The following is a 12,288-nucleotide window of genomic DNA, read 5'->3' as shown; positions in this document are numbered from 1 at the left end:
ATACTTCTGGGACTTTTGAGGATGAGGTCCATAAGGGAGGACCCTAATCTTTTTAATATGAAGTGGGACCCAGACCCTAACCTCCAACCAGCTAGGGTCTTGGGATGTATGTTGAGGGGAGGATTATAGATAAGGGACCTTGGTAAAGTAAAACTGGAAAGAAATAATTTAACAGCTCCAAAAGATTTGTCATGACTTACTTGCAGGTGAATTGGAGGAAGAGCTGTGCAAAGTCACCAACCTCACTTTCTCCTCCAGAGCCATCTGGGTCCAGTGGCAAGATATCGATCAGGATGATAGGAAATGACCCAGTTATTCCCATTTTACAGTTGAGGAGACTGAGGCAAATAAAAATTAAGTAACTTTCCCAGGGTCAGACAGCAAGTAAACTTCCTAAGGCTGGAGTTGAACTCAAGTCTTCCAAACTCCAGACCTCAGTCTCTCTGTTCATGGCATTGCCTAGCTAGGAAAGAAGGGGTGATAATGGAGAGAAGTGGGAGAAATGTAGGGAAGGAGAGAGGAGGCAAACTTTGGTGAGGGAGAAAGGCAGGCAAACAGGGAGGGAAGAGGGGGGCAGGGAAGAGAGTTGGAAGAAAGGGAGGGGAGGAGGAAGGATGGGCAGAAGAGAGACTTCAAAGCCCCACGTGGATGCAAAGACATAGGAAGGCAGTTTTGTCTTGAAGGGTTTTTCTTTGTTGCAAGGGAGGGTTCCACAGACTGACGTAGGTTGGGGGTGGGGGAGGGTGTTATCAGGAAATGACAGTACAAAAATAAAAGGCAACAACAAAACTTTTTAAAAAGAAAAGGTGAGATGCACTGGAGAGAGACAGAGAAAGGTGAAAAGTCAGAGGGGATGGAGGCAGAACCTAGAGTCTGAAGATGTACCTAAGGGAAGGTTCCTTTGGGTCACTTTCTTCTCACCCCCTCTTGTTGTCATTTAAGCTCATTTCCCACCACATGTGGCCTAGTCTGACTTGATGATCCATCACCACCCCCTCAGAGTCCTCCTGCCCAGCCATCCCAGCTCCATGGCTAGATCTCAGTACCTCAGGAAGGAGAAGGGCCTCAGGGATCACAAACTTCCAAGTCTTGACCCTCATGGGCCTTCATGTTTCCTGGGGAGTTTCTTTTCTTAAGCCTTCAGCCACTGGTTCTTCCGTTTCCTTTCCCATGATCCCATGCCCTAACTTACCTCTGCTTTAGGATTTGGGATGAGGAGGAGGGGCAGGAGCTGTGAACTGGAGGCATTTCCCATCAAAGAAGCTTCCAGTTTGCTCCTATGGCAGTGATTCATCTTCTGCCCTCAGAGGGGACCTCCTATGCAGCACAGGGAGAGAGCCAGGAAACTCCAGTATGGCCTAGGTTAGAGAAGTAAAGGGAAGGAACTGGAATCCATCAGTAGCTTCAGAAGGTGCTGAGTCAAATTTCTGGAGAACAATATAAAAATAATTCCCATCTCTACATCTCTTTAAACTTTGCAAAGCACTTTCTTCATAGCAAACCCTTGCTAAGTGGATATTGTAAGTATTGTCATCTCCATTAGGCAGATGAGGAAACTGAGGTTTAGAAACCCATGCTTGCTTAAAGACTAAATAAATCTCTCAGTCTCGAACAAGGAATTTGGATTTCATTTATGTGGGTATTGACACAGACTGCAACCTCTTTCCAATCGGGACAACCTTTGCGAATTGCTATGAATAAAAAAATGTCATTCAAATGTGCCACAGTACATAAAAGCATTGGCTCTGGAGTCAGGAGGACCTGAGTTCAAATCGAGCCTCAGATACTTATTAGCTGTGTGACCCTGGGCAAGTCACTTAACCCCAATTACCTAAAAAAAAAAACACCAAAAACCCAACAACCTAAAGTAATTAAAACTAAATTAAGAACATAATTATGCAAAGTCATGGGACATAGTAAAAAATGTAAGTGACCTTTGTACTGTAATATACAATGTAATGTAAATGTAAGTGGCCTTTGTTCTCTTCCATTCCTATAGCTATTTCAAGGCAGTTTCACAATTTATTTTAGTAATCCTCTTTGATCCTATCAGAGATAATACCCCTTTCCACAGGATTCTACAAAGGGAATTGGGGGTCCATTTCCAGTTGTCCTGATCCATATCTTGCCACTGGACCCAGATGACTCCGGAGGGGAGAGTGAGGCTAGTGACCTTGCACAGCCCTCCCTCACTTAGATCCAATTCACTTACCGTGTTTCCCCGATAATAAGACACTGTCTTATTAATTTTTTGGACAGAAAAACACCAGAGGGCTTATTTTCAGGGGAGGGCTTATTTTAATGAACATTGACAGCAATTTTAATAAACAGGTAAATGTGAACAAAAAAATGTACCTTTATTCAATAAGCAACTCACTGGGGAAGAACAGGATGACGCGCTCACTGCTGCAGCTCTGATTGGATGCAGCTCAGAGCTCGGCGTGCGTTTCACGGCGGGGGGAGCACGGTGCATACAGAGGGTACCGTAATGTAGCGTGTAGCGCGTAGTGCAGGGGATCACCTTCACTACAGTAGCAATCTCAATAGGGCTTATTTTCAGGGGAGGGCTTATTTTAGAGGAATCTTACACAGTAAGGGGAGGGCTTATTTTCGGGATAGGTCTTATTATCGGGGAAACACAGTACATGTCCTGGTATCACCTCGCTGATGGCATGGTCCTCTTCAAGAACAAAGGACAAACAACAAAACAGTGACAGGAGCTGAGGTTCTAAAGTTTCTACTGCCTACACACACCTTGTCACTGCACAAAGCATCTCAATGTCTTTATCTCCCAGAAGGCAGAGCTAGAAACAAATCTGAGGATCAGGGAATAGACAGGACCCCAGATTGGGTCTCCCTATCAGGCTGGGCACATCTTAGGATGGGTTAGATGATTCCATTTGGCATTCTCATGGGAGCTTGTTTTACCCTTCTATGATAGGGTTATCCCATAATGTATTATGGTTACTGTTTGTGTCTCCTCCCAGGAAAATGATCTTATTCTATCTTATGTAAACTTTGTATCTTCCTCAGTGGTTAACACAATGCTCTAAGGAGATGCTCAGTGCTAAGAGTAGTTCAGGGAAAAGAGGGTAGGACCTGGAATCTGGAAGACCCAAGTTCAAATCCAGCCTAAGATGTTTGGTTTGACTATGTGAACCCAGGTAAGTCACTTAATCCTTCTATGCTTCAATTTCCTCATCTATAAAATGGGTATAATAATAGTGCCCTCCCCAATAGCATTGCTGCAAGTATTAAAAGAGTTAACATATAAAGCACTGTATAAATGCTAGTTTTATATATATATATATATATATGGGCCATCTCCAGTTGCCACTGGACCCAAATAGCTCTGGAGGAAAAAGTGAGGCTGGTGACCTTGCATAGCCCTCCCTCACTTAGATCCAATTCACTTGCAAGTCATGGCATCACCTTCCTGATTTCATGGCCCTCTTCAAGAATGAAGAGCAAAAAACAACAGCAACAATAACAATTACTATATTGTTGTTGTGATATACTTGTCTTGTTCTGAGGAAAAGTTAGCCCTAGATCCCAAGGATATGCCAGTCCACTGGGTTTGGTGTCCTTTTTCAAAATTAAACTAGGACCTGGAGAAGTAGGCATTCTTCTCTGATGACTCCTTAGTGAGGGAGGTTCAATGACACAGTTCATGGGGTGGACGTAGGGTAAGAGGTTCCTTGGGACCAAGGAAATGAAGTGGGGGCAGAGATAACCTGGGGGAAGGGAGAGTTCAGACATTAGTTGCACATGTAAGTGGACAGGCTGGGGATAAGCTTAGTCTTGGTAGCTTCTAGTGTTTTGTTCCCTCCTTATCAACTCCTGTTTCTTCTAGGTCTGGTTCAAGGACTATCAGTTTTGTGAAGACTTTCCCAATATGGTTCCTCCAGCTGAAAAGGATCTCTTTGTCCTCCGATCATTGTAGAACTTGTCGATAAATCTCTTTGTCACCCTCAAATTCTACCTTGGAGCACAGTATTTATTTGTTAGGTTTAGAAGTTGTGGGCTTTTTGGTTTTTGATTCCTATCATTTAATTGGTGTGATGAGAACTCCCAGTGTGGAAACTCCTTCTACCAATGCTGATTCATTATTACTCAGCCATGTAAAGCCTTGCCTAGGTGATACAGTGGATAGAGCACCAGTGCTGGAGTCAGGAGCCCCAGACACTTACTAACTCTGTGACCCTGGATAAGTCACTTAACCCGATTGCCCCAAAAACAAAAAAAAAAACCTAGAAATAATAGAGTTTTACTTGGGCCTATTGAGAGATTAGGTGATTTAGCCAGGGTCTTGTTGATTCAATGTGTCAAGCAGCACCTTGAATTCCATCTGCTTTTCCTGTCGTAGAGGCCATCTCTCTACTTACCAACATTGATTTATGTGTGTCACATGACCTCCTAGCAAATAGGAAACTTCTTGAGGACAAGGACTGTCTCCCAGATGAGGAAACTCCCTCTCCTAATGCAGGTTGGCATCTGTTTGATTTATAGTCTTAAAGAAATGCTTACAGCACCAGAAATTAATTTTGCCCAGAGTCACACACAGACAACGTGTAGGCAAGACTTTTACCCAGGTCTTCCAGGCTCTGAGGCCAGTTCTCTATCCACTATATCATGCCTTCATCTGTTCCAAGAGTACATGAATTTGTTGTTGTTGTTTTTATTTTTGGTAACTGTTTTACTCAGTCATTTAAGTAGTATCTGAATCTCCATGACCCCAGGAGTTTTCTTGGCAGAGATACTGGGATTTGCCATTTTCTTGGGTTCATTTTTACAGATGAGGAAACTGAAGCAAACAGAGTTAAGTGACTTGCCCAGGGTCACACAGCTAGTAAGTGTCTGAGGTCACATTTGAATTATGGTCTTCCTGACTCCAGGCCCAGAGATCTATCCACTTTGCCACCTAGCTATATTTCAATATAATTAGTTTCCATTGTAATCCTGTGTATTTTATTTTATTCATTTAAAACATCATTCGGAGAAGGGATCTATAAGCTTCACTAGATTGCTAAAGGGGTCCATGATGATACAGTGAACATTTATTAAGCACCTACTATGTGCCAGACTCTATAACACAGGGAAAAATAACTAAGAACACCTTGCAAGTCTTAGAGCTGGTTAAAAAAAAGCAACAACTTTGGTTTGACTCTGATCTGAAGACGAAAAGTTGAGTAATGTGTGGGGGAGAAGACTTTCCTACAGTCTGCATTGTGGTGTCCGGCAGTGAGGAGGGACCAGAAGGGGCTGACGTCCAGACTGCCTGGAATTCTGCTGGGGTTAGTGAAGCTGAGTCCTCGGGGTCAGGCTGAAGGTGGGCACTGGCTCTTGGGCTCCAGCCAAAGCCACTTCCTCGTTGGATGAACTGACTGAGGCTTCTCTCTGGGCTGTCTTTTTTTTCTGACTCAGGATGCTGCGGAGGCAGAAGAGGCTCGGAAGGAGAAGAGGAGGCAATGGCTATGGGGGAGGGGAGACTTCCCTGCTTAGAATGGCCTTTGGTCTTGTTCCTCCCTAGTGACTGTAACTGGGATTAGAGAGAAAGGGTCAGGAGAATTGCAGGGGGAGGTTAGACTCCATGATCTCCAAGGTCCCTTCGAGTGCTAAATCCTACAATCCTGTCTTCCTGAGAGAGGGAAGATTTATCCTCCTTTCCTAACTCATTTCCATGCCAAAATCTCTGACAGAATTTCATCATCTGCGGGTGATGTAAAATGCTCTGAAGTCAGGTCCCACAGCTGGGGGAAAGCATCTCTCTTCTCCAGCCCATCCCCACCCCCAACCCCCTCCAACCCACCCCGGGAGCACTGTCCACATCTGGAACCCGCAGCTGGGTTCTTCTCTTGGTTTGTATCCAGATCAGGGAGTCGGATGAAGAGAGAGGCAGCTGGTCAAGGAGCCATCTGAATGATCCCAATGTGTTGGGAGATTTGGGGGTGTGGGAGAGTGGAGAAGAGAGGCGGAGTCCAGGCAGCCGGGGCTGGAGAAAGCAGGCAGATCCCAATGCCTGCAGCCCCAGGGACTTCCAGGAGACTCGGTACTCCATTTGTCCTTCCAAGATTTCCTCTTCGCACATCTTGTCTCCGGACTTCTTCCTGGGTTCCCCCTCATCCCCTGACAGCTCGTTCTAGCTGCTGCTTCCCTCAGCTCACTTCCTAAGCGTAGGTCCAGGTGTTGGGGCCTCTTGTTCTCTTGAAAGTAGAGATCATTCCATTTTCTGTGCTTGTATCACCATTGCCTAGATTTGTGCCAGACCAAGGAGATATTCAATGCTTGTGGATGGATGCTCTCTCACTCTTGGGGCAGCTTCCCTCCCACCAGATGCCCCACCTCTTCTTTGCAACAACTTTCACTGGGTCCTACTTAGGATGATGTGAGGAGTCATCTGTAGGTCATATGGAGTCCTGGGGGTTGGAAAAGAAGGCAGATCTGGGCTCAAAGTGGATGGATGAATACTAGGAAGTATTTAGAAGACCAGGATGAATAAGAAGAAAGGAATTTTAAATAAACAAGAAATGAACTTTAACATGCATTGCTAGGGGGGAGGGAGAAAAGAGAAAGGAGAAAGAGAGAGAATGAGGAAGAAGAAGAAGAAGAAGAAGAAGAAGAAGAAGAAGAAGAAGAAGAAGAAGAAGAAGAAGAAGAAGAAGAAGAAGAAGAAGAAGAAGAGAAAGGAGAGGGAAGAAAGAGTGAAGAGGAGAGGAAGAGAGAAGGGATGCCTTTAAGTTAAACTAAGAAATAACTTAGAACTTATTGGATGAAAAATTCTCCTTCCCCTGCGCCTCATTTTTGTACTGTTTCCCTAAATGTGGGTGTCCCGTCCTTTCTCTCTCACAAAGTGATCTCATTCCCTCCTCTGGCTTCAGTTTTCACTTCTATGTAGATGATTCCTCAGATCTACACATACAGTCCTATTTTCTCCCCTGAAATCAAGCCCCTCCTCTTTGACCTATCCATCTCCACTGGGACGTCCTTTGTACACCTCATGGTCAATATGTCTCCAACTAGATTCAGAGGCAGCTGGGTGGTGCACTAACATAGAAACCTCCCCCACTCCCACCCCCCAGGGGCGGGAGACCTGGAGACTTGAGTTCAAATTCAGATTCAGACACTTAATAGCTATGGTGACCCAGGGCAAACCACTTAATCTCCGTTTCCTCATCTGTAAAATGGAGATAACAGCACCTACCTCCCAAGATAGTGAGGATCAAATGAGATAGATAATCATTGTAAACACAATTCTTGGCATTTAGTAGAAGTTAAATAAATATCAGCTAAAGTCATCCCTTTTTTTTTCCATCCTCTTTCTCCCCTAAACCTGCCTTTCCTCCAACTCATCTTATCTCTGTTCATGGCACCTCCTTCCTCCCAGGTACGTGGGAATACTAGAGTACCCAGACCCCCTAGGTCCCCAGTATCGGGTTCTCCCTCAACTTCCACATCCAAAGAGTTGCCAAGTCGTGTCGATTCTGTTTCTTCAGTATCTTTTTCTACTTTCTATCTTTTTAAGCCCACATTACTGTTCATTGAGAGTATTATAGTGGCTTCCCAAATGATTAACACACCTCCCGTATTTCTCCTCTCCTACCCACCATTTACCCAACTAACAAAATCATCTTTTAAAGGCATAAATATCACCATGTATTACCCCTTCTCAAAAAAAAAAATCTTTTTTAAAGTTGCATTATTATAAAACCATAGCCTCTCCCAGTTTCTTCCATGATGAAGTACAAATTCCTAAGCCTAGGAAGTCAGATCTTCAATAATCAGTTGCCAATCTACTTTTCTGACTTTTACTCCCTTTCACAGTCTCTTATGTTCTGGCCAAACTGATATAGGTGGGTCACGTCCTGCCTCTTAGACATCCTTGGATACCTCCACAAATCTCTTCCATATTGCCATCTATCAGAATCCTTTTCTTCCTTAAGTCCTGCTTCAGTTAAGCCTTTCCGAATTCTTCCCAGCTGGAAGTAGTTTCTCATTTCTCTTATCTGCTTTGTTTTGTTTTGCTTTGTTGTCAAGACAAGATTTCTTTGGGATTGGTAAGGGTACTTCTATCTATGTGCCCCTGTTCTTAGAAGGTTGAGTGTTTGACTAGCGGCACACTGCCAGTGTGAACCAGATGAAGGACTTGTAGCCAGATCTTCCTGACTCTCCAGCTCTTTCCCAACTCTCCCTTCATAGGATGATAGATTATTTAGAACTGAAGGAACTGTCAACTATTTCAACCCTTAGGGATTAAGTGATTTGCTCAATGTTACTTTAGTAGTAATAGGCAAGGTCAAAATTCAAACTCAGATCCTCTAACTCAGGGCAGCTAGGTGGCACCATAGTGAACAGAGCAGAGGGCCTGGATCTTCCTGACTCCAAATTTGGCCTGACACTTGCTAGCTGTGTGACCCTGGGCAAGTCATTTAACCCTGTTTGCCCCAGTTTCCTCATCTGTCAAATGAGCTGGAGAAGGAAATGGCAAACCATTGCAGCATGCTTGCCAAGAAGATCCCAAATGAAGTCACAAAGAGTTGGACATGACTGAAACAACAAAACCTCTCATTTGGAATGCAGCTCTTTTTTCATATCAACTTCATATTTTCAGAGGACTTTGTCTAGATATCTCCTTTGTCCTCTTTAACTTTCAGACAATCGTCTGATTGTTTATTCCTCTTTTTAGAGGACAGAGATTGAACTTTTTTATCTTTGTATCTCCAATGTAAACACAGTTTATATTTTTTACAATTTACACAGTTCTTTGCACCTAGCAGATGAATAAATATTTGATGAATTCCCTACATCAGGGTTGTTGCCCACTGGAATGAGAGAGAGAGGTCATGAAATTGCCTTGGGGAGTGAAAGAGGTAGATTGTGCTTCAAGTGTGATTAGTGTCATTTGTCTAAGGCTGGGGAGATTGTATGTCCTTGGCAAATAGTAAACGCTTAATAATTGCTTTTTTAATAAATGTTTTCCTCTAGGGATTCACCTGAGACTCTGAACTCCAGGACTGGGAGTCTGAAAACTCCTGACTCAGCCCATAAGTCAATAAGCATTTATTAAATTGACCATCACGTACCAGACACTGGAGATGCAAAAAGAGGCAAAAACCACCCCCGGCCTCCAAGAGCTCACGGGTCTAATCCTGTAGACAACAAACGAACAAATATTTTCTATTCTTCCACCTAAGACAGATTCTGCCTCTATGCTTAACGCAGCCGTGTGACCTTGGACAAGTCACTTGGCCCACTATTTTGGAAGATTTTTGTCATTTGTCCAGTTAGGGGTGTGTTGGGAACCAGCTTGAACTGGTGGCTCGGGGACGTTTAGATCTCCCCAATCTGCTATTACAAATCCGAGGTGCGTTAATTGAAAGTGAAGGTGAAAACGTGAATGATGCAGGTGTGAACGTGTATACACTCACCACCTAGCCCCTTCGAAGACAGCCAGTTGTTGGAGAGCTTTAGGGATCCCCGGGTATTCCTTCCAGCTGGGAGACCCCGGGGAAAGGCCGGTAGTCTCCAGGTTTAGAGGGTAAACCCCCTGCAGGCAGGGGTCGTCCTTCCACACCTTCTCTTGCTCGCAGCGGGCATTCGGCAGCCCGGATTGAGGAGAGTCCAAATACGAGTTAAACTTCGTGCAAGGTACTGGCGGTGCAAAAAATAGTAACGCGGTCTCTGTCCTCTAAGCGGGCCGGGGAGAGGGAGCCGGGTGCCCGCACCTAGTGCGCGCTTTGTGTAGCGTGTAGGGTTACGGATTAGATTGGCAGAGCCTCAGTTTCCTCCTCTGTAAAATGGAGGTAATAATGGATGCCCCCACTCCCCACCCCGCAGGGTGCTGGTCGAGAAATGTGACCTGGAATTAGGGTTATTAACCGGTGCCATTCGGAGCAAGGATAAATAACCCCTACGGGAGAGGCGGAGAGGGGGAGGGGGCAGCCGTCCCAGAAAGACAGGAGGGGTGGAAGAAAGCCAAGAGGTCCCTTTAAAGGAAGAGGCCCCGCCCCTTCTGTTCTCCTCGGCGTCTGACTGGTCCACTCCGGGAGAGAGGCGGGGCCAGGCGTGGGCTCTGCGGAGGGTGTGGGGGCGGGGTCTCCAGCCCGCCTGGCCCCCGCCCCCTTTGTTCCCGCTGCCGCTGGAGGTAGCTGGAGAAGGGTGGTAGGTGCGCTCGGGGGAGTGGGGGGGTGTGCGAGAGTGTGAGTGCGGATGTGAGTGGGGGTGAGTGTGGCTCGGGCGCGGGTGCGAGCGCGTGCGGGAGGGGGTGTGGATGGAGCTGATCAGTTTCGGCCTCAGCTGTCAGGTCCATTTCAGCGCAGAACGTCAGGGCCCCTGCCACATGGAGGGCGCACGGGCGAGCAGGGAGCTCTGGGGTTCTGCTGCTGGCTCCCCGTGAGCCCCGCCGCCGCCGCCGCCGCCGCCTCGGGAGAGCATGTCACCTCCAGCCGCAGCCACCTTCTCCGCCGCCGCAGCAGCAGCAACAGCAGCAGCCGCCGCAGCGCACGACTCCAGTGCCCGCGCCGCCGCCTCCTCCTTCTCCTGCATCCTCAGGCACTGGCCCTCTTACTCGATTCTCTGATCCATGCCAGAGGTCCCCGGAGATCTGGGAGAACCATGGCAAGCCAGGGTGACTGCTGCGTCAAGGTGGCGGTCAGGTAAGAGCCGAGGGGAGAGGGGGGAGAGAGCGCGCGGAGGAGGTAGGAGGGGTGTATATCTGCGTCCGTGTGTGGGCAGGGGGCGCCGGGGGTGCGGCTCCTCTTCGAAGCTTTGTTTCAGGTGGGGAGCCTGGACCACCCCACCCCACCCCCACCCCAGTTCCACATTCTCCCTGCGTTCTTCAGCACGGGGATCCATGAATGACCTGAGACTTCAGGCTTGACGTGTTTGGGGTCCCCAGGAGAGCGGCTGGAGGGTGGCTTTGTTTGGGAGATAATATCCACCTCTTCTCCTGGGAGCCCTTAATGAACAGAAAATCGAATAAACAAGGAAATCCGGTATTTCACACCCAACCCTGGCCCAAGCCAGGGCATCAGTGTGTTTCCTCTTCACAGCCCCATGCGTTGTCTCATTAGGGATTATTGTTATTATTTTAAGATTTTTTTTTTTAAACCAACAAATTCCAGGCTCTTGACATTCAAAAACTGCAGCCCTTGCTGCTGGTGGACATCGATTCCCACCCCACCCCACCCCCCATCCCCACCCCACCACCCCAGCCGCCTGCCCCCACTGCTGCACCGCTTCTCCAAACAAAGATCCCTTTTCCTGATTGATGCTGTCTCCTTGGATGGGGTAAAGGAAGAGAGGGAGGCTGGTTTGATTCCTAATTGGTATTGCCGGTTACAGGGGATCCAGGTCCCCACAGGAGAAGAGTCCTGGGCTCAGGTCATTGTTTTCTAAAACGGGAGGAGGTCAGACTGACAGTTTTCATCTCTCCCAATCTTTGGATCTGTCAGTATTTGGGGGGAAAGGGGCAGCTACTTGGGGATCCATTTTGTCTGGATGGTGTGAGGTAAAATATTGACAGATTCAGGTGGGAGTTGAGGAAATAACTAAGGGGGCTTGTCTTGGAGGTGAAGGGTGTACACATCTCCCTTTTTCTGAGGTGAAAGCAGGAAATGCTGCAAAGTTAAACCATCTGAGGCCTTTGTACTGCTCTCTGATGGGGTAATGAGGGTTTGTCTGACCTTTCTTCTCTATCCCGCCTTTTTTTCCTTGTCAAATCTGTCTATTGATGGGATTGGGGTGTTTCCACTAGAGGCTGGAAAGACCAGAGGCCTGGCAGAGACAATGCTATATTTTATATTTCTGCCTCTCTCCCCCTGCATCAGTTCCCAACCTGGACTAGGGTATAATTGGTCAGACATCCTGGTATGTGTACTTGGAATAGGATTATCACAAGGTCTCTTATGGATCTCTCAAGCAATCCCCTCTTGGTGAAGGATATGACAAGGTCCCTAGGACTACCTCCAGACAGAACTGAATCTGTATAGTTGAGCAGGCTCCTTGCTGCCCACTGAACCCCACCCCACCCCCAAGTGTGGCGGGTACCTGACTTGACATGCAACCATAACTATTGGGATGAAGATGACAGTTTAGCCCATTCTGAAGGGGCTGCTAAGGGCAGGGAGAATGAAGACCAGTGCTAAGCTTAACCACCTCTGGGCTCTGGGCATCACTTACACAGAGATTTCCTGACCCAGGCATAGGGCTGTGTTAGACAAAGAACAGCACTGCAGGTGTCTGTACACACACACACACACACACACACACACACACACACACACACACACA

At 46.9% G+C, this 12,288-nt stretch overlaps 1 protein-coding gene across 4 annotated transcripts in view; it reads left to right on the top strand.

The window, feature by feature from the left end:
* Positions 1–10,279: 10,279 nt before the first annotated feature.
* The window catches only part of KIF21B (kinesin family member 21B), a 76,878-nt gene continuing 74,869 nt past the window's right edge, over positions 10,280–12,288 (top strand). For all 4 annotated transcript variants that reach the window (XR_011165733.1, XR_011165732.1, XM_069074535.1 and 1 more), the window contains exon 1: positions 10,280–10,652. Coding sequence is in view for 2 of the 4 variants with exons in the window: in XM_069074535.1 (XP_068930636.1) it covers positions 10,612–10,652 (41 nt within the window). In the remaining 2 variants the exon portion in view is untranslated. The remainder of the gene's footprint in view (positions 10,653–12,288) is intronic.

The sequence above is a fragment of the Petaurus breviceps genome, unplaced genomic scaffold (assembly GCF_028583685.1).
Source record: "Petaurus breviceps papuanus isolate PSGF00001 unplaced genomic scaffold, PetGlider_PUasm1.0 90895, whole genome shotgun sequence".
Classification (NCBI taxonomy): Eukaryota; Metazoa; Chordata; class Mammalia; order Diprotodontia; family Petauridae; genus Petaurus; species Petaurus breviceps.
The sequence above is the reverse complement of the archived record's forward strand: the minus strand, read 5'-3'. Positions and strand labels throughout refer to the sequence as shown.